General features: G+C 40.8%; 1 protein-coding gene across 17 annotated transcripts in view; it reads left to right on the top strand.

Annotated features, from left to right (window-relative positions):
* The window catches only part of IQSEC1 (IQ motif and Sec7 domain ArfGEF 1), a 341,882-nt gene that overhangs the window by 241,588 nt on the left and 74,904 nt on the right, over positions 1-25,390 (top strand). The window contains exon 1 of one of the 17 annotated variants that reach the window (XM_068694445.1): positions 1,399-1,528. The exons of 15 other annotated variants lie outside the window; for them this stretch is intronic. In XM_068694445.1, the coding sequence (XP_068550546.1) occupies positions 1,410-1,528 (119 nt within the window). In that variant the 5' untranslated portion in view covers positions 1,399-1,409. Of the gene's footprint in view, positions 1-1,398; positions 1,529-2,898; positions 2,921-25,390 lie in introns of those variants that run through there. One more of the 17 variants, XM_068694451.1, reaches the window with a different exon arrangement.

Raw genomic sequence — 25,390 nt, 5'->3', positions numbered from 1 at the left:
AGAAATGGCCCCATATGCCGCCGTGTGCTCGGTGTGTGACACGGAGCGGGCAGTGAAGGGAAGGCTGTTGGTTCAGCTGTGTGCCCCTTCCACAGAGCTCCCTCCAGAGATATGCTTGGCCTTGGTTCCAAATTGGAGGAAAAAAAATAAGGGGGGAAGAAAATAATAATAATAATTAAAAAAAAAAAAAAAACATTGCCTTTTAAACACTGCTCTCTTTTTCCTTCTTTGATAACTGCTGCCAGAGCAGGCTGGCCTCAGATGTGTTTCTTTCCAGTGAAGGGCACCAGGAAAATATTTCCTGCTAATGAGTTTACTGGTTGGATACTGTCCATAGGACATGTGAGTACAACTGTGATGTTTTGTGTCTCTTGATTAACATGATGAATAGACTGATAGAAAAATGAAACTTCAATGTGCTATCGCCAGCAAAACTGATGTGATAGGAAACGGGAGGGGGGGGGGGGAGGGAGGGGCAGAGCGACACCCTGCGCTAAGTGTCTGAGCAGAAGGTATTTGTATTCCACAGAGCAGCTTATCTGTGCCTTTATGCTGTTGAATCAGTGGCACACATGAATTTCAAATGCTTTGCTTGGGGACTGGAGTGAGAGAAACATTAGCCTGGTAACAGGAGCATAAAAGGCTGGGTGGAAAAGAAATAAGCCAAAGAAAATAATTGCCCGGTTACATTTCACTTGGCTATCCTTTCCTCCTTCCTTCCCTTCCTGGTTGTGTGTCACTTTCAGTCCTGTTGTCATGCGACTCCTCTGCAATGCCATTTGTTTTGTCACTTCATCCCTATCCCGGCGCTTGCCCTGAACTTTATAGCCTACCAGCATTACTTGCTTGGCTGCTCTGTTAATCTCTTCACACTACACCACGCTTCAGAAATTCTTATTCTCTTCGCTCAGCAAAACTGAGAACCGCAGCTCAGTCTGCAAGTTCACTCCATCCGAGCACACGACTGCTTATCTTGATCCCATTCCCAGCGCAACCTTTGCACCACTGGCAGCCTGGCTGGCAAGCTCAGCAAGGGGACCGAGACAGAAACGCCTCCTGAGGAACAGCTTTCCTTTCGAGGGAGGGTACGGCAGGCTTTGTGCAGCAGCAAGCAGACCCCAGAGCAGATGTGTGCTGCAGGCCCTGAGGCTGGAGCCAGCTTCTCAAGCAGGATCAGCTGCTGCTGAGTGCGAGGCTGTGGAGCACGGCGCTCACAAGGGTAATGTTTCATGCCACTGCCCGTGCCCTGTGTAACTGTCAGTCCAGCAACCTTCATTAGCACCAAACTCACATTCCAAACATTTCTGAAGTAGAAGGCAGGCCAGAAAAGGAACAGAAATGCAGAGGACTTCTTTTCTTCACACATGCTTGCGTATGTATTCAGCAGTCCTAAGTTCGGACTGGAGTTGATGTGTTCTCTCGGCTTCCAGAGCGGACAGGTGCATTCAGGCCAGACTTTTACACCAGACTTCTCACTTCAAGGGGACCCAGGCCAAATACCTACTGCCTTAGCCTTTGCAGAAGCGAGGTAGGTCTAGAGCTTTTGTTTCATTTTCGTCCTTGTTCCTGCAACGGACTGAACCAAAATCCCAATTCTAGCTTTCCAGTTCAGCCTTTGCTCCCTTCCTGGTTTTGAAAAGATGAGGAAACCTGCAGAAGAGATCTGTGTGCATCATCTGCTTCACTCGTGCTCAGAAATCAACAGAAGTGAGTGAAGTAGCTGTCAGCTGTAAAAGAACACAGGGTATTAGTATGCAAAAGGAGCTAATACTGAGCAATTCACATTGCTACTGAGGTTTCTGCATCTAGTACAAGCTGCTTGCTACAGCAGTGTCAGATCTATGAAGTCTGAAATAAAGCGAGATGCCTGGTGTGCGTGTTTGCATATCAACACCAGAAGTGTTTTCGAGCTTGCATCTGATGCATAGCATAACTGGGGCTTGAGGTCACGAATAATATCAGAGTTTGAAGCACTTGTGCATGCAGTTAGTCCTCATGTTTGCTTTGCAAGATTTCTCCACTCAGCTATAACCCCAGTTGTTTATCTGAATGCTATATCTTCTGGGTACTGTTACATCATCCTTTTGCATATTCTTCCACTCAGAATATCTGATCTGAATAACTTCTGCCCACTGCAACAAATGTCAGTGTCTGCCTAGCAAAAAATTCCCAGATGCTTCTCCCAAGACAAACCGCATCCTGGAAGCCAAACAGTAGTTCTTATAAAAATCCAGTTTGCAAACCAAATCACTGAGTGAGTAGTTTTCTGTTTATGTAGCCTTTGCTTTTATTCAGATTGCCAACAAACAAGTTTGTCTCTTTATCCAGGCTCTCCAGTGAACTTGTATCCACGTTTTCAAGACTCTCGCTATTAGCTGTTTTCAAAGCTTTGGCAAAGAGCCTCTGTTATCGCTCCTGAGTATAAACTGGAGGATACAGTGAAATATAGCAGTGGAGATAGATTCAGAAAGTTGGCTTTTGTTTGTTTGTTTGTTTTTCTAAGACAGCTCAGAAATGACTGTTTGAAAAGTGTTTATCTATAAAGGGAGAAGCAGCATTCAAAAGCAAGATGATATTGATATATGTGTTTCTGAAGGATATCCTTTAGTGAGTATCAGAAGATCCTTTGGGACTGAGCCTTGGTATTAGAGTAGGACAAACTATGTTGAAGAGTTGCAGTCACTGAATGAAAGCTGGAGAACTCTGTACCTTGGTTTATCATTACATTGTTGCTCTGTCTCCCTTATCTGTTGCTCAGACGTTAGTAGATACAGTTGTGTGTAGTGTTTGCTCCCTGGATTGACTAATATGTTGGTTGCACCATAGAAAATTGGCTGATAAAAACAGGATTAAATCACACTTGCAGCTGAGAGTTGTTTTGGAGAACACAAAGAAGGCACTGGATGCTACTCGTGCCATGGTAAGGAAATGGTAATCAGAAAAGAGAATCAAAGACTGATAAAAAGAAATGGTATCTGCTGATAGCCAAATGTGATCTAGCCAAGTAAGATCTTGAACAGGGGCTGTATTCTTTTGCTTGCATGTGATCACAGTAGAATTGTGCCATTGAGTGCCATTTCAGTTGTTTTCTTATGGAAAAAAGTGTGGGTATTTGAACAATCTAGGAAAAGCGAGCCACCCTCTTAGGATATGTTTACCCAATCTTTTAAAATATTCACTTCCTCTGACATTTTTATTTATTTTGGCTTATAAATACTGAGCCAAGCTGTTTCCGCTTTCCTGAGCTCAGTGTTTTTAAAGGAAGCTAATGCTCCGTCTTGCTAGAGAATTTCAGATAACTTGATAGAAGGACTGCAGATAAAAAGAACGATCCCATCCTGCAAGAATGTCCTCCCAGATTTTCTGGTTCTCATAATAAACTAAAAAGATCTCAGCTCAGAAAGACCATACTGCAAGTCTTACCAAATTGTGGATAATGAGATTACAGAAATACTTTAACAGGTTAGCCTGTGTTGTAAATATATGATCTTATTATATGAATTTTCTTATCTTAAACCTGTCTAGAATGGATGAAACAACATTTCAAAGTGCTTCACAAGACCTGTCATCTCAGTGGAGGCTTTTTAGGAGCTTTTAAAGCATTGGAATTACTGTAAAATGATATTCTGTCATCTCTTAGTAAGGCCCATATTCTAAACACTTTTCTACACAATAGAAATTAAAATGGAATTGAGTAAATGCTGTCATTCAAATTCAAAGACTGTCTAGTGACTGAGTGGTTTATATTAAATATAGGCTCGTATCTAGAGCATGGTTACTTGGAACAACAAATTGGAAAATGTAAAATAGTACATAGGTCAGATGTTGGAAATCAAATATTAACTCTTTCCTTCCTTTTTTTTTTTTTTTTTTTTTGAGTGTATGCATCAAATGCTACAGGCACAATCTTGTTCTTTTTCCATGCTTTAGGACATCAAAAGGGTAAGCCTTTTTTCTATAATTACATAGCTTATTGGATGAAAAAAAAAAAAAAGCATACAAAATAAATAATTCTCAAACCCTCCAGAAAACTACAGATGTAGTAGAGATGATGATTTTGGAGTCATCTGCACATGTGCTGTTTTTGTGGCCTCTCTGGAGGTCCTTTGTTGGTGTTGGTTCTCCAGCAGAATGTCAGCTTCCTTGGGGAGCTGTGTGGCTTGCTCTCTCCATACAGCACCTGAATAAAATTTACTGTGATCACAGCTGCAAATGCAAGCAAAAACTGTTGTGTGTAGTTACCGTTTTTTAGGCAGCAATGGTGCAGTTATTGAGGCACATCAGAGAAAAACTCTACCCTAGCATGTAGCTTGCTCGTAGCAGAAGATTTGCATGTAGCTGCCTCTGTGGAGACCCCAGGGAGGTGGTCTGAAGCTTAGGTCTATCGGTTCCTGGGCCAAAAGATGTTTCCTTCCCCCTGGGCTTGAGCTGTTACTTCAAACCATTTTGCGGCTTCTCTCACTGCAGACTTGTAGAACTGGGTCCAATGTGCCTGATTTTTCCCCTGAAGATGCAGCCTGCTTTCTTTCGGTGTCAAGGATAGGCTCAAGAAGCAACACATGGCAATGCAGGGGAAAAGCAAAAAGCTGAGAACAGTGACAAGTAGCATTTCACTAGCACTGGTTTGGGCTTTATCCCTCCTGCTGCATTAAGATAGTTGCAGCAAGGTAGCTGAATGTCCTAGCAGACGTGTCCTTCCATGTCTGGGCGTAAGCATCACTGGCTCCTGGGCACATGAAGAGGTAGCTCCAGCACCCACTAGGTAGGTAAAAGTTTCTGCTGCTCTGTCTGTTGCTTGGATTAGAATGATAGCCAAGCATGCATTTGTTTCTCATGTAACCAGCATTGAATTTGGGGTGCAGGAGATGAAAAATGAGGTTGCTGCATGAACTTTACACAACAAACCCATACAGAAAACAAGGATATTTGTCAAAGGGGACAAGCGATCAGATTTTTGTGGCCTATGAATATGTAGTAGGATTTTCTTTCATAATTGTTGTTTGCCAGCCAGCCTGCAACCTTGATTCTTCATTTCATACAAACTGCTGATCAGAGTACAATCTGCAGATTACCAGTGTCATCACTTACTGAATCTCTCTGCAAAAAGTACTGCATGCTCTGGGTGGCGTCAGCCAGCGTGCAAGATAACTGTGGAGTCTGATAAATGATTCTTTCTGCTTCCTGGGTAAAGAGAGTATCTACTTCTGGGGCATACTTATGGCATAAACACTGGCAAAAACTTGTGGTTAGGAAGAGGAGGATAAATTGTGTTTGATCTGTAGCAGTAAGTGAAGTTGAAAACAGAAATGCACAGAGGTTACGTGGTCGAACAATGAGCTGATCTAATGTTGTAAAGTCATCGGCTATAATCTAACAAGAAGTGCAAAAGTGGCTATTTCTGCAGGAAGGAGAATTTAGAAATGCTGTGTAATATGTTGTGCTATCTATCTTCGTGACTGCATCTCGTGAGCAGTCCACTTATCACTGACCATACTGAGGTAAGGCTGCAGACATCCCCTTCCACGCTTACCTAGATCCTGCGTGTGCCTACATGATATTTTACAGCTAAAATGTGGTGTTTTTTAACTCCTCCAGTTCCTAGAGGAAAAACTGCCTGCCTGTTTTTCATTCACCTGGAATGCCTAATGAGAGGGGTCGCCTTGTCTGCTGGTACGTGTCAGAGTCCTGTTTTACTAAGGGCAGAGAAACTACCTTGTGCCTCTGCCCTGACAGCACAGAGCAAACGCCCCCTCTTATTGGTGACTTAAAAGAAATAAAGGTTTGTGGGCATGCACTGAAATGAAAATAGTCCAGAGATTTAATACCAAAGTACTCAGCACTTCCTGAGCATTGTGGCACCTTTGGTCTGGTTCTGATGGGTACTCTAATCTTCTAGAATACTTCCAGATAGAACTGGAAATTAATATTTTAATTGATCTATTCAGTTGTGCAGAAATAACTTGATGGTCTTTGTTCCCTAAATAAGAATAGAAAAAATTGTGACCCAAGCTGGTCACGCAGCAGTCCTGTTCAAAATGATTGTATCGCTGTAAAGGAAGAGCTTGCTTTCTTTAAATAGCCACCCTATTAGCTGAGCAATGGTGGAACTGCTCTGGAAGGCACTTCTGTGACATTAAATTATGTCTGTGCAGTATCTTAGTCCCTCCTCTGGATGTGACCTTCATCTGCCAAATTCTGACAAACCCAACTTAAGAAATGCTTCTATACCCCGAGTGAGATGAAGCTTGGCCCGCTGAGAGATTTCATCCAATGACTTGAGGAACCAGGCCTTTCTGATCCTGAAACAGAGAGCAGGTTTGCCCTCCCCAGATGGCTGGTGGGGCTATAGAGAGCACATCGGGAAGCAGCACACCCGCAGCAGCGCAGCTTTTACATCTGGGTGTGTTTTTATGGCTTTGGGGCCAGAGAACTGAGTGAAATCCTCATGGACCAGAAAGCACAAAGGGTGTTTTCTGTTGAATAGATGCTTAAGTTGCACAAATATGTTTGTCTTTCAAATTGAAATACTTTCGTGATGTTCTTGTGAAGCACAGCCACTATCTTGCTAAACCATATGGGCTCTGAGGCGATCTCAGAGAGCGTGGTCAGCGAGAAGCAAAGACCTCCATAAGGGAGGTGGAACTGCTAACAGTCGATAGAGACCTGATGTGATGTTTTACACGAGGGCAAATCATCTGACTTAATTTACTGAGCTGACTCCTACATTAAACAATTAATTTTAAAGCAGAGTTTACCCTCCACCCCCAAGTGGCATAGTTGCAGTATCAGCATGGAGGAGCCATCAGGCAGTTTCTCTTAAGTGTGATATAAATTTTAGCTCCTGATGTATGCTTTGCTACAGATGCTTGCCAAGACTCTTTCTATAAGAATTAAGAAGGGTTTCCTTAAGCAAAAATATCCATGTTGTTTGGCAGCCAGAGCATTGCACATTTCTGGACCTTTTAAATTAAGAGGAAGGGATTTGTGTTAAAATAACATATGCGTGTACTGCAATATGGAGTTCTTCTGAAGCAAGACTTTACAAAAGCAGGCTAGATCCCTTTCAGTAAGATTCCAGAAACTGTTTCCAAATATTGTAATATACTTAGAGGATGTGCAGTGTGTTTTCTTAATTACTGAAGGTCTTTTTCTTTCAATTTTTATCAGAAAAAGAGGAACATTTAACCAGAGTATGAGGAAGTAATTTTTCAATCTGCTTAAAATGTTCCAAACAAGTGCTTATTTTTGTTTCCCAAAGCAGGGTGGAGTGGTGAGTTTTGTGGCTGACGTCGCCATCACCGAGAGATATGACCTGTTAGCTGTATATTCTAGCGGTGATGTAATCTCCAATTTAATGTTCATTTTTTAGTTCAATGAATTTAGAACAGAATTCTCAGCATATTTTTTTCTTGCAGTCTCAGCCCACATTCCTTATTAGCTTGTGCAAAATGTCTGCAGTGAAAATTCCCCCACGGGTAAGAGCAGTGCTGGCCTGGCCTGGCTGCATCTCTGAGCTTCTGACCCACTCCCAGCCATTGTGGCGATGAATATCAAATGTTTCATGCTTTTATTTTTCAGCATGGTGAAGTGCAAAAGCAAGACAGGGACTTTAAATTGGAACAATCAGATCTTTTGTAGGCTTTCAATACATAGTGTGCATATATGGACAGGCATTCAAGACAACACCCTCCGTACTCACTGCGAGCTTAACCGTAGCTTTACTTCAGAGAAAACTGCTACTAACATTTGTGGCAGAGCCCTTTTTATTGCTAGCACTGTAAAAATTCTCCTCTGTACAGTTTACTTCAGCTGTGGCCAGCTGCTGACCCTAAACTGTCATTTGCAGTAGTGCTAAAATGCCACCTTACATGTTTTTCGTGGAGCACGCTGGCATTTCCTGACAAGTGAATGTGCGGTTGCCTGATGTAATTGCTGTGAGGAGTAATAGAAAGTAGCTGTTCTGAGTGTCCAAGGAAATGCTGTACTCTGAAGGCTTACATATTTGGCTGACTTCTGGCAGCAGACTGTTGCTGTCAGCAGATCTGAGGAACGCCTCCGCCGCACGCTGTTGCTTGGCGAGGGCTGCGCGCGGCGGCCAGCTGACCCTGAGTAATCCTCGGGCCTGCGCTGAGCGAGCGGCTTGTAGGCCTCGTGCGTAATGAGCTCAGGGGGCTGCCTGCCTTGGAGGACTCCTGTAAAACACCTCCCAAAGCTGTGCCAACAGCCCGGCATCACAGGCAGCAGCCTCTTTAGTCGGGTTAAATGAAGTGGTTTGCAAGCACTCACGTGCTAGAGTTCAAGGGGGCCACCATGGATTTAGTATGTATTTGTGTTTGCTTTGGACACCCAGCCACCAGGGCTCCACGTCATCCATATGAATCTAATTGTTCAGGTTATTGCTTCGAGGCAGAACGCTGTCAGGTTTTTGTTCCCAGTTTTGCTCCTAAAATTACTGCAGAGTCTGTTGGGTGGAGATAAACTTCTGCAGCTGCTTCCCCCATGAAGGAGCCCGATTTTTTCCAGCTCTGCAAACGTGGAGCAGCTCTCCCGTGCTGCCGAGGTACTGTCACTGCTGTTGAGAGGGAACTTTCATCCCCACAGTATGGGAATGAAATGGCCACGTTCTTAACAACTTGCTACCTTGGCTCATGACAGATGACTGAACTATTGCTCTTCTCCCCTCCTTGGGGTGTCACAACACAGAGCAGCTCAGCTAGAGGTAAAGAGGAGGCCAAAGAGGCTCTCCAAGCAGGTGTGCGATTCTTCTTTCCTTCATCATCAATCAGTTCCCTCAGAGGTTTTTTATTTGTTTGTTTCATGGAGGAGGGATGGGGGAATGGGACAAAGAACAGAAAAAAAATGTGGTTTTATCCACATTGGCTCTTTTCTGAACAGGCTGACAGGTAGCAATGCATGCATACAAAACCTTCTGATGCTTACTGAGCTGGTCTGTAATAACAGGGCTACCTCCTAGACAGACTATCACAAAGAAAGCTTGGTGTCACCCTGGGGACTGGGCAGCTCTCTTGTTTCTTCCAGAAAGCCGGGGAGGACAGAATTTGCCCAGTTCTTATTCCAGCCCGTGTATCCACACCATGTATATACACCAGAGGTGAAGGCTTTCAGATGTATTTTTACAGCTTGCTTTGGAGGTAATGCAAGCAGATTGCCTTTATGAAACTGCTGTAGGAAGTGGAATGTAACTGTTACTGTAAGAAACGTGCCCTGAAAATAAACACAACAGGAGTTACAACAGCCTTGTAGGCTACGGAAGAAGAGCAGCTGATACAGGTGAAGAAAACCTGTTGAGAGCTAGGAGCTACTTGTGTATATAAGCATAGGTTAAAATAGCACACATTAGCATAAGTACATTTCTAAAACCAGTCAGTTCCCTGTAGTGTGTAGCCTGGAACAGGAAGACACACGACACACACCTTGGCATCTTGGTTATCTTGTAAATTATTTATATCCCTCTGGTGTCACTCATAGGACATAACTGTGTACAGTGGGCATATTGTGTATAGCAGCATTTTGGGCACCTGCTTAAGTGAAACTTCAGACACAAATGTTTTTCCCTTGGAATTTGTTAAAGAAGACTTTTCAGCTGTTGTAAGGATATTATTTAACATGCTGCTCTCACATCACTGGTAGCATAATTAAAAAATACATCGTGTGCTGCCCTGCACTGCTGTCTTGTTTGCCTCACCCCTGGGGTCTGAGAGCAAGTACAGTCTGTGTAGCTAAAAACAAACAAACAGTGTGTATGTCTGCAAAATAGGATGTACACACAAAGAAAATCAGGGGACTAAGATACTGTTTTTAAAAGGATCTTAATCAGTAAAGTGTTATTTATTCTTTAGAGATTTAAACAGAATTCCATGGGCAATTCAGGACCAGGAAGACTCCACATAGCTCCCACAGTTTCTAGACCCCAGAATAAACACTGTGGCATTTTGGGTTGTGATGCAACAGCTGGAGTACTGGACCACCAGATGTGTACTCAAAAAGGCTTCAAATTCTACAATAAAATAACACAAATAAATTCTACAGTGTTAAAATCCCCATCTCAATTCTTCTGTTTATGAAATAAAGTCTAACTACCTGTTGGAGACAACAGAACTGCAAGGCCTGAGGTTGTTTTGCAGTTATGATGGCACAGCAGCATGTAGTGAGAAGCAGGAGCTTTCACCCCCTGTAACTCTTGGCCAGTAACAAAGATGCATATTAAAACCAAACTACTGAGCTGCAACTGCTCAGTGTAGTGCTTGGGATTCCTGTTAGCTTCAGATCCCAGTTTGAGTAAGCAGTTAAGGCTTTTGGAAGCTAGTGTGGACCTGGCTGTGGAGGGTTTTTTTTCCACAGTGAAAGGCAATTAGCTATAAATCTTTCTTAGGAGTTTAATAGCACAATGTGCAGTTCATCTTGCATTTGCCTGCATGTTTATATCTGAGAATTAGGTTGTTATGTTGTTTACTGCTTTGGAAAATATCTTAAGAGAATTTGTTGATGAAGGTGCTATGATGCTATGATTATCTGTCAAATCCACAGGTATTTACCGCTGATGATGCAGGAGTCTGCCAAAGCTGAGAACGTTTGGTTCTTTATGTGGAAGAATTTTCTTTAGTCCCGTCTCATATTAAATTCTTTCCTTTTTATGATGCCTGCCTCACAGTCTGCACAGACCCTTTCTTCTATACTGCATTCTTCTTTCCATGCTGTTATTTCTTATTTTAAGTGACAGATGCAAGGAGAAAAAAAAAAAAAAAAAAGAAAAAAACAAAACAAAAACAACAAAAAAAACACCTTGTTCTAGTTAGAATGAAGACATAAATAGTCCTTTTAGGGTGATTACAGAGTACTTCAGGTATCCCTCCAATATTAGAAGTGTTCTTCATAAGTAGTTATGGGTTTAGTACTTTTATATGCCATACCCTTACACTTAGCCGTTTAACATGTTGACTTTGAATGACCACTAACCTGCTTATCTGCCTTATCTATATCTTTGTGAACAAAGGGATGGATGTTTCTCCCCCGGTCCGTCATTGCTCTGCTGATGCTGTTCTGCATTAGCCCGTAGCAGGATATTGCAGGACTGTGTTTTGTATGATGTATGCACATGGAAATTCTGTTTGTAAGTGACAGATTCCTTATTCCTATTAAGTTCAGGTCTTTGCCTGGATCTTAGAAGTGAAATGAAACTACTAATTTATTACTGTGAGTTAATTTTCTTAGTTTATTCTGTGTGAGACAGTCCTTCTCGGGTTCACATTACTTAAGCTGCAGTGAGCGTGGAGGCAAAACTGTTACAGCTTCTCCTGAATGGCTGCTGCAGCAGTTGTCTGCTGGAGGAGTGCTCCGGGTAAGTTTTTGAGCTACTTAAAAAGCTGATCCTCAGGAGCTTTCTCATTTTCCATTCCATCTTTTCCCAGATGTTTTGGTGATCCTAGAAGTGAGAAATGAAATTATTCAGGCTATTTCTTCATCACCACCTCAGAAGAGAGTTGTGGTCTTGGCCTTTATTGGCCTTGATGAAATAAGAGAGCTCAAGGTCCTAGTTCAAGGATGAAAAAAAAAAAAAAAAAAAGTGCCACTGCAATGCTTTAGTCTCACCTGCTAGTCCAGCCAGGGAATCTCTAGAGTAGCAAGGTTATAAATATACGATAATGTTTTGGTTTATCTGTGAGAAATGTTCAACTATTGCAGCTATTCAAAACAAAACAAGCAAAAAGAAAAAAAATAATAATCTAGACTTAGGTACTGTACCTGAGATTTTCAAAAGGAAAGCTGTGTATGTCAGCACTAGGCAAGTGATTTCAAGAGCACAAACAGGAGTTGGGCTTTCAGTGCCCTTTGGTGAACTGTGAGAAGCAGACAGTGCCAAGCTGCCTTTGAAATCTCCCCCTGAGTCCTGGAACTAGATTTTAGTCCTTTTCCAGAAGCTCTGAACCCTGAATTAGTTTCTAAGGTGACTGCTCAACTATTAAAAAAAAAAAAATGCAGCCTAATTTGGGATTTTAAATACATTTCTGAAGATCTTGGTCTATTGCCCATGGACAAAGCAATGAATACCGTGACCTCTCATCCAGATCGTTTAGTGAAGGAGGTCCTTGATAAACTTTGTCTTTCATTGTTTAATCATGAAAAGTGCTTTATGAAGTCCAGCTCTAAGATCTTTAGCAGTGATATTGACAAACACTGCCAGGATCGCATTAATACAACTAATGTGATCATTCGGGTTTCCACCTTCTGGATTCCTACCAATCACTACCGATACCAAACAGATATTTCAGACCTAAAAATCATATATTGAATTGAGACTAGGCAGAATAGCAGAAAAGCTTTTGGGTCTTCTCAAATCAATACTCGTTTGTCCTCTTAACGCTTTGTACATATTTATTCTTTTAATATAATTTGACTTGCATGGATATGAAACTGTTATTCCCATTCCCTCAGAATTAAACATTTATAACCGCTAATGGTGTATTTTGCATTTTTAAATTTTATCTTGTTAATATTTATAAATTCTTGTACAAAATGCACTTGCATTTCAGGCATTAATGTAGATGTTATTTCCTTACAGAGTATCTTAATATAACAAATATAAAATCTGGGTTAGAACATGCAGTAAAAACCAATATATTAGCTTTTACCGTATATAGAATAAATAAAGTAACGTGACGTTTTTACTAAGCTACTTAAATTCATTCATTTCTTTCTATGGTTTAGAACCTGTGAAAGAAATGAAACAATTTGTCTGTATCCCATGTACTCAAACCTCTCCTCAGTTGAGATGCTCAGCTGTACCAGGTGTTTGATAACAGAACCACTTCAGTGTCAGTGGAACTGCAAGGTTTTATGCCAGTGTTGGACATGGTTGAAAACATTTACTGTATTTTTTCATTCACTACTCTTTCTCCCCTCATTTTGTATGCTCTTTTGCTTCAGTAAGATGCATGCTGGTTTTGTTATTCATCTGTAAATCAAGAGCAGCTCTGAAACAAACTACATTGGAAAAGCGTGGATGAATAATACTGCTAATAATGATCTCTATGATATTTCATGCTCTAAAAATTCCCTGTTTAGATTATCCATATTTATATATTTGTACGTCAATACTTTCTTCACCTGAGAAGGGAAGTACCTAAAAGCGTTTAAAGATTTTGTTCAAGAAAGGCATTACACAAAGCTGCTGTGCTGTTTCTCCACGCTGCAGCAGGGTGATTTCAATGCAAATTTTTCTGTGAAAGAGAGGGTACCGCATTTCATCATTCTGACAGCAACCGTAAATTGCTCTCTTGCCAGGCAGGAGTAAGTTCTGGCAAGATGTATATGAGAGATTGGAGGAAAGACATTTTCCAAAGTAAGTCTTTATTGATAGACTTTTACTTTTCTACAACAGCACAGCTTAAGCAAAATGTATGGTTTGTCACCTGATCTTAAATTCTCCCATATGCACAACTGGCATTGTAATCAGAGATTAGCAGGAGGAGCCATTCAAAGGTGAACAGTGCCAAGCAGCTGACACCAGGAAAGCTCTGTGCACACTGACCTAAACACTGTTTAGCATTGTCAAGTAAGATAGTACCCAGGCTATTTGGCTGAAGAATTTTAGTCTAAAATGCCAGATTGATATGAAGAGAAAGAAGTAGAGACATATAAATTTCTCTGCATTTGTTTCTGTTTTCAGCAAGTGAAACTAGTCAAGTTTTATCTCTTAAAGTGTTCTTGTAAGAGCTGGCTATAAATACTGAACTGAGCTATTTCAGTAGAGACTTAGTTCTCACTCTTGTCTCTAAGGTTATTCTGCTTCCTGTCAGCTACATGGTATTAGCATCCCACTTGAGGAATGGTGGCTTTGTGCTGCCTGGTTCAAACTGAAAGGCTGCTTGGATTCCTTATACACCAGCCTTTCTATACTACAAAACAAAAATGTAAATCCATTTTGAGTCATCTGTCAGAAATCATAAGCTTTATATATTTTAATATAATTTACTGGAAAATCCATATTATTTTGAGCATTTAAATAGAATGAGAAGACTAAGTGAAGAGGGCGTATTACCCAGCAAAATTTCACGATAGTTTTTGAGATTGATTGCTTTAGATTTGGGGCCCTTTTAGGAAAGGCCACCAAGAGCAGTATATGGATTTCAGGTTTGTACCTGGTGTGTTATGCTTTACCATAACAATACCTGCAACCAGGAGCATCTTCCCTCATTTGGGCCTGAGCTAGGCAGCGTGAAGCTGTAGTGATTGCTGATGGGCTCCAATGAAGCTGATGCCTTTGCTGTTGGTGAGGAGCTTGCATCTGGTTATGAATGTAAACAGCATTGGTTGAGGCCATGGAATATTAATATCATTTCAGGACTGTCTGCAGTAGCAAGATCAACAGCCTCCTATTTTTTTAGCACAACAAAATCCAAACATGTTTGAATAACTGCAGCACTGACAACATGGCTGGGGGAGTCTGGGTGACTTAAATCTGACAATCCCATGGAGGTGCAAAAACAGCAAATGGTGCAGAAAAAGCTGGCAAAGCATGTGCACAACTAACAGTGTATAATAAAATAAAATTCACAAATTCTCTTATTAAAGCAGCAAGAAAAAACTAATTTCAGCATCAAGCTTGTTTTTGTCTGGCTTCTTGATTAGACTGCCTGACCACACTTCCTAGAAATGAACCAAGATGATATGCTTTTTTTGTGCTTTTGCCTTTTCCCTGGAGGGGAACATTCTAATGGCTCTGGCAAATTGATTAAATTAGGTTTTGAATGATACAGACTTTGAACATTCACTGTATTTCCGGATGCTTCCTGTAGCAGAAACTAACTTGCTTTGGGCATTTGTCCCCCGCCTGGGAGTTTGCCAAACTCTTCACTGCTAGCAGATCTATTCAAAGCACTAACTCTGGGTACCAGGCATCCAGAAGGCCTTGCTAGCTAGAGTTTGTATCTGAATTCTGCAGCTTTTGCTTTCCCATGAAGTCAGGTCTCCTCTACTTCCTCCAGAAATACAGAGGGAATTGCCACCTGTGGAAGAGATGATGCTCTGTGGGCCACAACTGTCATGCTCAGAAAAGTGTAAATGCAGCAATATATTCTCAAAAACAAAACTATTTGGGATTTTCTTTTTTTCTGAAAGCTTATTACCGCTTTTTACATTTATACTGCATACTGGTAGATGCAGTTATGTAATAGTTCCTGTGTAATGCATGCACACCAAGTCCTCTGCATGCAGAGCTGGGTGTTGTAAGAGAAATTGGGCTTGGAGTAGGACTCGATGATCCTCGTTGGGTGCCTTCCAGCTAGGATATTCTATGAAATGTGTCCTGGACAGAGAGAACCTGACACACAGCTGCAATTAGTCTGAGTAAAGAAAGAGTCCCTGAGATTTTTATGTGGTCGTTTGCTAGGTATAATAAAATCCGTAACAGACCAAAAGTTACTTTTCTTTTAAAAATTTTATGTAAGGGCTTGAACTTCTTGTTAACAGTTTTAAAATAATTAACTCTTTGTTTTTAGAATGAAGTAACTGAAGAATGCACGTGCCATTCTAGTTCACTGCAGAACTACAATAGCATTATGTAAAGTCATGCAGAGCATATGCAGAAATCTTCACCAGATGTCTGCTCAAGAGTACATTTCTGACTTACAAGGAGAAAGTAATTTGTGAGCAGGCTGTTCAGCTTGTGCTTTGGTGGTGGAGGAAAAGAAGGAAATACTGAGCCTGGGTTGTGTATCGCGCTTCACAGCACATAACATTTGCAAATTTGGGAGCAACAATGAGAGTCTTTTTTCTTATTAGCATGTATGTTCTGTGGCTGTAAACAGAAGTGAAACTTGTAGCATCATTACCATTTGGAAGAGAAATCTTATTTCTGCTCATCCAGACAGAGCAGCAATGGCATTAAGTGCTGAGTTCTGCATGGAATGCTGTTGTGGTGAGTGCTCATAACATGCCTTTTATCTTAAGTATTTGGGGGTTCTTTGCTTTACGTATACTTGTTTGTATTAAAGGGAGGGTAAACCGAGATCTGTGAAATGGGCAGTATTTTGTCTGAGCTCTTAAGGTAATATCTTAGGCAAGTTCCAGCTGGTTGGCAGTGCAGCCTGAAGGGATCTTAAGTAGCATTGAATGTCACAGTGTGGAAGGCTTCCCCTTTCTTTAATGCCAGTGGCACTTGGTCCTTTCAGCTGTTGCAAGCTGCAACTTCCGTTCTGCAATCCTAGCGCTATGAAGCACAGCGAGTGAGATGCACAAATAGCAGTGCATATCACCATTTGAATGCTTTCCTCAGACTTAAATACATTTTGTATATAAAACATCTCAATGCTGTATTAATGAAAGATGCTGGCAGCTTTGAGAAATGGCTACCCAAGAACCATTTGTTTCCCTTAAACTTAAATCTCTGATGAGGTTGGGGAGTCTTGGTGATTTCATCCCCTGGCTCAACATAATGTTAGCCAGGAGCTTGTGTCAAAATGAGCAATGTCATCTTCTCAGGTTTCTCTGTTTTGGGAAAGACTTTGCAGATGCCATTGGACACTTAAACAAAATCAATTTCAGGGTAAAATCTGAGAGTTTTAGGTTGTCCCTCATACTCTTTCCACATCCTCACATTCTTCATTCTTCAGAATGCTTTTTTTTTTTTTTTTCTTCTCCTCCTGTGGGTTTCAGAAAGAATCCACTTGAAATAGCTCCAGCTTGGATTGTTTGATTATTTCATTCCTTCTGGCTCACAGGAGAGGTCTTAAGACAACAGAAAAAAAAATTGATGCTTTTGAAGTCTTCACTGTTACTGAAAGCTAATTTGATCAACAACAACAACAAAAAAAAAAAACAGCATACACCTTTGTGCTAAAGTATGAGTTGCTGAAAGTAACTTTCAGTCTTAATGGCCAGAATATGCTTGAAAGTAGACATTTAATATGAAGTAAGTGTAAGGAAACACCACTAACTACATGCTAGGATAGGCTCTGCTGACTTCATAGGCAAGTTCAACGCAAAATGAATGACCTCATTTATATCTGGCCCAGGGAAATACATTGTTATTTCCAGTGTGAAGAAAGAGAATCATATAAATAACGCGCATCTTTTCTGATGGTTTAAAGTTAAAGATTTGTCATACATCTGAAAATTGTTATTTCTTGAAACTCATTGTGGTGGTTAACAAAAGACTGCTAAGTGATTTGGAAGAGAAAATATTGAAATGATTGTACAAGGAAGAGACTGATACAGTTTAGATGCATTAAAATACCTTTGCAATTATTTTTGAAAAGTTTTTCATAACTATTGACATAAAAACATGGATTTTGTTGTTAGTGCAGAAAAGTTATTAAAATAATACAGAGTAGCAAGATAAATTCTGATATTTTTTTTCTTTTCCTGTAGGAAGAAAAATGTCATTACTTTAACTCAAGTATGACTGAATTTCTAAAGATGATTTTAAACTGGTTGAGCAATGCTTCACATTTCGATTAGTTTGCAGTTCATACTTTAAACAAGAGATGGCATAATATCCAAGCTGGTGATGCAATCAAATAAATGCAAAAGGCTTCGCACCTGTCTTTTTTGAACTACATAATTCATTTTTCTTCTTTCTCTAGGAAGACAGAAGTCTGTTCCTAGGCTTAAGTACCATTTTTTTTAGTTGATAACTAAATAAATAAGCGCTTGTCCTCCGATTCTTTCATTCTTTTTGGTAGGGTGATAAACAGGAATAACTGCAGCATTACGGATATACAGAAATAACGTGAGGTTACCAGACTACCCACAGGTAAAAGTGGCCACTTGCATTGTATTACACTTGTGTACTCCATCAGTTATTTAAAGAGCATGTCAGAAGTCAGACTGCCAGCTCAGTAGGCTGCTTTTATGTTGGACTTGAGGCCCAAAGCAGTAGTCTGCTCTTAGTGAACATACTGGGGTGTTTTGACAGTACTGAGTGTTATCAATGTCCCTTTGGGATCATAGAGGTGGATTTCAGAGGTGTGGTCACTGTACGTTGCTGCTAGGTGATGTGCTCAAACACTGCTGGAGAACCAGGAGTGGCTGCGAGGTTTTGCACAACAGCCACAGTGGGTGTTGTATCACCTGCTCGCAGGTTTCCACCAAGAGTAAACGTTGCAACATATGCAGTCACATACGTGTGTTGGGCTGAGGAGGAGGAATTGCAGAGTCCCTTCGAGTCCAGGGCATTCTTCATTGTTATTAATGAAGGTAGCTAACATTGATATAAACTATTCACTGAATAATCTTATGGCAAATGCCAAAAATCATCCATTTACAACAGCTTCCTCATTCTGTCTTTCATTGCTTCAGGGTTGTGTTTATTTGCCAAGGTACTGCAGTTCCTAGCCTGGGCACATGCAGTAGAGGAAAAAAGGAGATTTTCCATACTTACAGTGGCAAAAATTGAATTTACATTGAAATGACGTCCTGTTTCTAACCTCTGGATTGTTTAGCAGCTTTTCCTGAGACACCTGGGGGTGGGTTTTTTATCATAAATCAACTGGCTGCATTTGATATTCTTTGTATGTACCAACTGTTGACTCTACCATATAATTAATTAGCATAATCGATAACTGCACCGTGTAATTAATTAGTAAATTGCTTTTCATTTTCTTTTTGTCTGATTTAGATGAGACTTAATTTATTAAATATTTTCTGTGACAGAGCAAGAAGTCAATCAAAAGTTGCAAGTGCCTTCAGGAATGGATTGTACTGTGGAGTACTCCCTTTGTCATGGGCAACAAAAACCTGATTCCCTTTGCTGTGTTGCCTTTTGAAGGCAGTGATTTAAGATATGCTTTTGCTTACAGCATAGGTCTCTTAATACTTGTGGAGCAAGTGGCAGCAGGAGTTCTGCAGGAATGTTTCTTGAGACAGGAGGAGAGCTGCTAGCAGGGGAGGCTTCTGGTCAGCCAGCCCTGGCTGGCATGTGCCATTCACTGAGCTGTGCTGCTGGTTTGTCTTGGGTAGTAGTTCTTTTGGGACTCTCTCTTTTATTTTTTTTATTTTTTAAATTCAAAACAAGGATTGTAGTAAGTAGTAATTTGAGAAGATGAGCACTTAGCATCCTGAGATCTCACTGCTACCTCTGCAGTCGGTGTGCAGCTGTGCCAAAACACAGCCCTGTGCAAGGCAAACTTCAGGAGCTACGCGTGGCGAGAAGGAAACAAAACAGATCCTGCTCATCGGTGAATAAATGTACATGTTCATTGTCATATGCAAATTGTTTCTTCTGCTGGTATTTTGCTAATCTTGCCTTGCAGAAGGTTCAGGCAAATCTGGTAGGAGCTCTTTAAACAGAGGCCCGTGGCCAGGGGCTGCTTCCTGCACATTGCTGGTGGTCTGAGGGCAGGGACACGCGGGGCTGCTCTCACTGTGGCATCCCGCGGGGGCTGGCTGCACGGCAGCTGAGGGAGGAATGGCCTGGTACCTTCAAGAGGAGGAGTGGTTTGCACTGAAGGGTTTCAAAGAGGGATTTTCCTGGTCCCTGTGTTTTCTTAGCATACCAGTATAGGTCAGTGTTAGAAACAAGGTAGTTTGGAAGTATGTTTTCCGAAACGTGTTTGGAGCTGTGTGTCTGTGATCTATACAGGCACGCTCAGCATGGCAAGCTAAAGGAGAGTATTTAAGGAGAAACCTGTGAGAGAACAGGATGGAACAAATATTTTACTCTCTTTATGATTGAATTTATCACTCTGTAGTAATACATAACCCGCCTCTAAATCCCTGATGCACTGCGTGTAAAATCCAGCAGCATAATTGCAGTTTGGTATTTTCCGATCACTTCTTTTCTAGTCTTTAATAATGCCTGGAAAGGTAATGCAACACTGTCCTGCTCTGACACAGTGCGTCTTCATTTCCAGGTCAGAAAGATGCATAGCAGGTGGATTTTTTGGTAGAGCTCAGGGCTGGAAGCTGCCCAGGGCAGCTGTTGGGGCTGCAAGCAAAAGCAGACGTCTCAACTCCATTGTGCAGCTCTGCTCTGCTCAGAGCTTGGGCAGAACAGGCACACCTGTGCTCAGGGCACTGGTGCCATGCCCACCTTCCTGTAGAAGTGACCGGAGTCACACAGTCTTTTTTTTTTTTTTTTCACCCAAATCCCATAGGGAGGACAGCATAATGTCCTGTACTACCCTCTGGCTCAGGTGCAGGAAACTGCAGAACAGAAACACTCCTGTTGTAACATCATTTCTTAGGCTATTTATTCTGCATTAGTATGGAATGTCTCACTTCGGAGGTGTGTGTTTATTGGCTCCGCCTCTATTTTTGCTTATTTACATCTGGCTCAAAATAGCATTCGAAGTACAGCTGTAAAGGTTGCCATGGGAAGAGTCAATATTTGTTTGCACAATTTACGCTCGGCCTGAACGCTGCTTCCTCCACTCCCCTTCTTGCAGCTGTCCCGCAGAACAGTTTTTATGGCTACTCCATCGAGTTCAGCGACTTGAGTCAATTAGTGGAGGTTCGTACTTTGTTACCACACACAGTGGTATTGTCACTGCAACAGCTGTTTCCTAGGTTATGTGTGTGTGTACATGTGTGTATATACATGTCTGTGTATATGTTTATTTATATATATATATATATGTAGGGTGACCTTAGTAGAGTAACTCATTTTGCTGTGCAAGCATTGTTAGTGAACGTGGGTTTTTTGTTTTGTTTTGTTTTTCCTTAGTGATCACCCTTTGCTGCATCCTAAATAAAACTGTAAACGTCAGACCTTCGGTGAGCTTTGTGTGAAGGGGCTCCATAGGGCCTGCACAGAGCAGTTTGCAGGATCAGGCTGTGAGCCTAAGAATGTGCAACTGCTGAGAAGTGGCATGTCTGTAAATATTTCTGCATTTTAATTTAGCCTTCTGAGTGACACAGTGCATTTCCATGGTGACACATTTAAAAGTAGGTACATACACTTCCTGAGTTAAAAAAAAAAAAAAAAAAAAAAAATGTGTATTACTCAGTGGTGCACTAATGCTGAAGCCTGGAAAATATTTTACTGAAATACTTTTAAATATAACATTAGGGGAGTAATAAGACCTTCCTCTTTAACCTTCTTCTTAATCAGTTGTTTAAATAAGCAGTCAGTAAAAAAAAAAAAAAGTTTTCTTTACATTAAAATTGGATTTTTGTTCAACTGCTATGTATACAAAATATATGTTTTATATAGAGAACATAACTAATATATATTTATATCGTATACAATCTTATGTTTATGTTGCATGCTTATATGTATATTAATATATAAAATGTTTATATATGTGTTCTCTCTATATAAATAATGCATCTATATGTGGGACATTTCAGTGATGCTTGACATTGTAGATACTGTTTGAAGTTAGTGGTTGCTAGCAAAATAATCAACTGTAACACAATCTGAACTTCAAGTAGAAAAAACTCTGTATTTAGAGTGTTACTTACAGAAAGACAAGGCATGGAAAATATGCGCTTCTACACGGTGTGTGCTGTACACATGATTTCTCAATATAGCACATTATACTGAGTCAGATGTCATTAATGCTGGTATAGAAAGGCACTCTCATACAGAACATTTATTAACAACAAAATTAACAACATCCAGATATTTACTTCAACACTGACTAGTACTTACTTTTGTAAACCTTCAGACAGTATTTTTGAGGTTTTCAACTCTTCCACTTTTTTTTTTTTCAATGCAACACAATTCTGTGTTTCTCAGAATTAGAAAAAAAATCATAAAGCCATGTTGAAAGTGGTCCTGTATTTTTCTGCTTCAGTGTAGGTACAAAATGCAATGGGCACGCACAAGTGCACTCGTCTTACTGAAATTGCAAATTGTTCAAACAAACAAACAAACAAACAAACAAAAAAACAACATTCAATTCTAAGCAAACAAAACTATGCTTTTCTTGGGGATTGAGAGCTTTTGCGATGATGTTGATGACGTGAAGCATAACTAAGCGTTGTTAATCTCGGCTGTCCAAATAAATGCTTTTCACAGAGAGCACATTATTACTGCCATAAAATGAATGTGGAAAGAGCAGGAAGCTGCGGGGAACCTTCTTGTATTGTATATTTATAAAGGATATCTTGGTATCCACAAGGTGCTTTAAGGGCATTAATATGCTGTGTATTAGCTACCTGGATTGTAGGAATCATCTTGACGTTCTGGTTTTGTCCAGCCTCATTTAAAAACATTTCAATCAGTGACAAGTTTACTAACTCCTGCCTAGGCTGTGTATGGGGCTTGGTGTCACCCTGTGTCTGTGGGTTCTCTTATGGCCTTTTTTGCAGTGGTATTTAGTAATACTGAAATGTCCCAGGTCATAATAATGTTTCCACTATAGTCTCACTTGGTGATAATACCTGGAGGTAAGGAAAATAATGAAAGTTTGCACCTTAAGTGGGTCTTATTGATACTAACAGCTACTCGATGTGCAACTGCCCTATACAAGTTGAAACATCCAAAATTCACCTGCAGGAAACAGCTTTGTTTTAAATGTGCTCATGTCCTGTAGTACACCCACACATGAAAATGTGGCTGCAAGGGGGTGAGGAAGGTGCAGAGGTGAGAACTGGAGCCCGAGGGGAGGCAAACCACTTCTTTCGGTGGTAGTGCTGGCTTAATCTGACCGTAAATGTGCACTGTTTCTCCAGTAAAGGAGAATTACTTTAGTCATTTACTATGACTAAATAACAGCCAGGAAATGGAGCACTTCAGCTGTCTCTCTGTGAGGTCTGTGGTGGTGGAGCACCAGTACATATTCCTTACATCCTGAGCTCCCCATCCCCGAGCCGCACAAACCCACCGCCTGCCAGCCTCTCTCAGCAGTGGCACCACACACAGAGCCAGCACAATCCTGGGGCTGTGACTTCGTGTTGCCGGAGCTCACCTTCCCGTCCCTACAGCTGTGGGAGCTCTGGATTCACCAGAGGACTTGGCACTTCGAGTGAGAAAAAGGAAGGAGCCTCTCGCACGTGTTGTGTGGAGACAAAGGACTATTAGACGTGTAAGGGTGTCCACAGAGCTGTAAATTGCAGTCACCTTCTATTCGCAGTACAGAGTCCGGCCTTTATTGCCCCTAAGAATGCAGACCAAAGGTTTTCCTCTCCCTTTTACTGTGTTTTGATATACAATTCCTGGCAGTAATAGAGTGGCCTTCTTAGCTTACAGATGAATTTCCTTCCAGAGGGGCTTTCTGGCTCCTTGGCAGTCTGTACTTTCTTTGGGGGATTTCCAGGCAACTGCTATCCTTCTCTCCATGGATTTGTGTGAAGAAAGTGTCTTCTCTTGAAGACCGTCGCTCACTGTTGGTTCACTAGAGTGCAGCTTCTCCTCAGGTACAGCTCCACTGCTGGGTGAGTCATGGCAGCACCGAGGGCTGCTGCAGGTGTCTGGGTTAATTATTTTTTTGAAAGGGAGTTTGTGTGGAATTCCCACACAAAAATGTATCATTCCACATGCCTACAGATCTGTCAAAATAAATGTTTAAAAGCTTGATAGCATTATAATGAAATGTAATTATCTAATAACTGGTGATTTTTTCAGAACACCAGAAGCACGTCTTGCTGTGAGTAGCGCTAAGGGTAGCATAGGCAGAATGAGTGACATTGAAAGATCTTCTCAGAAGAAACATGATCGGTTCTTTGAAATTTCTAAAACCCTCTACTTAGATAAAAACCCTGCCTAATATTATTTCTTCCAGTGTTGTGCATGTGGATATAATCAGTCACCGTTGTAGTGCACCTAATAATATCATTTACAATAGCTTTCCACAGAAGGGAGGGTTTGTAGGATCAGCTGCTGTCACAGAGGGACAAAATCAGGTCAGCCTGTTGACAGCAGAGAATTTTGAGTCAGGAATCCTGGCTTTGGACTAATGGTGTGACTGTGATCTAATCCTCTTTATGCTTTGGTTTTCTCATCTCTGAGATTTTGTATGTTTTACAGCTTGCTGTAGCTTACTGGGTTTTCCGGTTTGCGTGCTTCCCCACTGGATGCATTAGTGTATCTTAGTGTTTTGTAACAATTCTAGCACTGCGTAAATTCCTTTTTTCTTCCAAAATTATGACTCTTATTCAAATCTAATTGGGGCTAAAGACCCTGCAGACCCCAGACTTTCACCAGCAGGGTTTCTTTTGAGGGGTGAAAAACAAATCATTTTGTTTCCTCCCTCTCCAAAGCTAAGTATTGTGTTTTATGGAACAGGATAAAAAAGCTGAATATGTAGATCCATTTCATTTGTAGTTCTCCCAGGACTAAAAGGTGACAGTTATTCTAATTCTCTTCTGTTGTGCTTTATGCTTTTTGTGCCTCAATACTCCCCTCATTCACCTTGGGATAATACTATTTTATATTTTCTAAAGATGTGGCGTGGTTTTTTTGAGATGTGTAGTAGAAAAGTACAGTTTCCAGTCTACAGCCCCTTGAAGTCAGTGAAGATTTCCATTGCCTTAAATAGGCTTTGGGTCTGTTCTTAGGAGAGCGAAGTGACTACAAAGACTCATTGTTTTGCCTGCTCCATAGCAACCGACACCATAAAGCCTTTTCCCAGATGTGTTTATTTAAAGGCCTTTTAAGTTCAGTTAAAAAATGAAGTGAAGTTGCAGTTATTGTTTTAATGCTAATTTTTTGTATATCAGCACTAAAATATAAATATAAGTAAGTGAACTAGGACACAGCCATAGGAAGTAAGGGGGCTTACATGAGAAAAGATGAAATCAATGTGTGGGATATAAAACTGGGATAAATACAGTAAAGTGTTAACTCTTAGAGAATTACTTGGCATATTTGGGAATTTCTATGCAATTCCAGGTCACGAGGGAAAATTACCACAGTATGCTGTGTTTATACAGTATGAGAATCAATTAATGTTTGTTGATAATTTTCATCATGCAATCATGCACCGTAAGTGAACACTGTGAAAAAACATTGTACTGTACATTCCCAGAACCAATATATCCCCATATTTTTTAAGGAACAGTTTGTTTTCCTTAAGTGTACAGGTAACTCTGGAGGGGTGGAGGGTAAGAAAAGCCAAGAACACATTGGAGGGTCGTGGTGGGGGGGATCTTTCTGTGTTAGCATATTTTTTTTCAAGTGATGAATCGGATTAGGATCCCCCAAAAGCCCACTGAGAGAGGAGTGAGGTAATTTGGCCTGCGTATGCATTTAAGTGTTTGAGACTCCATGGTTGTATTTATGCTCTGTAGTATACAGACAACCTGAGTTTCTTCCTCTTTTTTTTTTTTTTTCTTCCTGGTAGCACTTTGCTTTCATTCAAACAAAATCCAAGATAAATACCCATTTCAGCCTTTTAGATCTTGGAAATAATGGTGTATTAAATGTGATTAAGATGGGAATTACCCTTAAGCAGGGTCATAATTACTGTAGATTTGGATGACATGT

This window comes from Anas acuta, chromosome 11 (genome assembly GCF_963932015.1).
Source record: "Anas acuta chromosome 11, bAnaAcu1.1, whole genome shotgun sequence".
NCBI lineage: Eukaryota > Metazoa > Chordata > Aves > Anseriformes > Anatidae > Anas > Anas acuta.
Note: the sequence above shows the minus strand (reverse complement) of the source record. Positions and strands in the feature narration are given on the sequence as shown.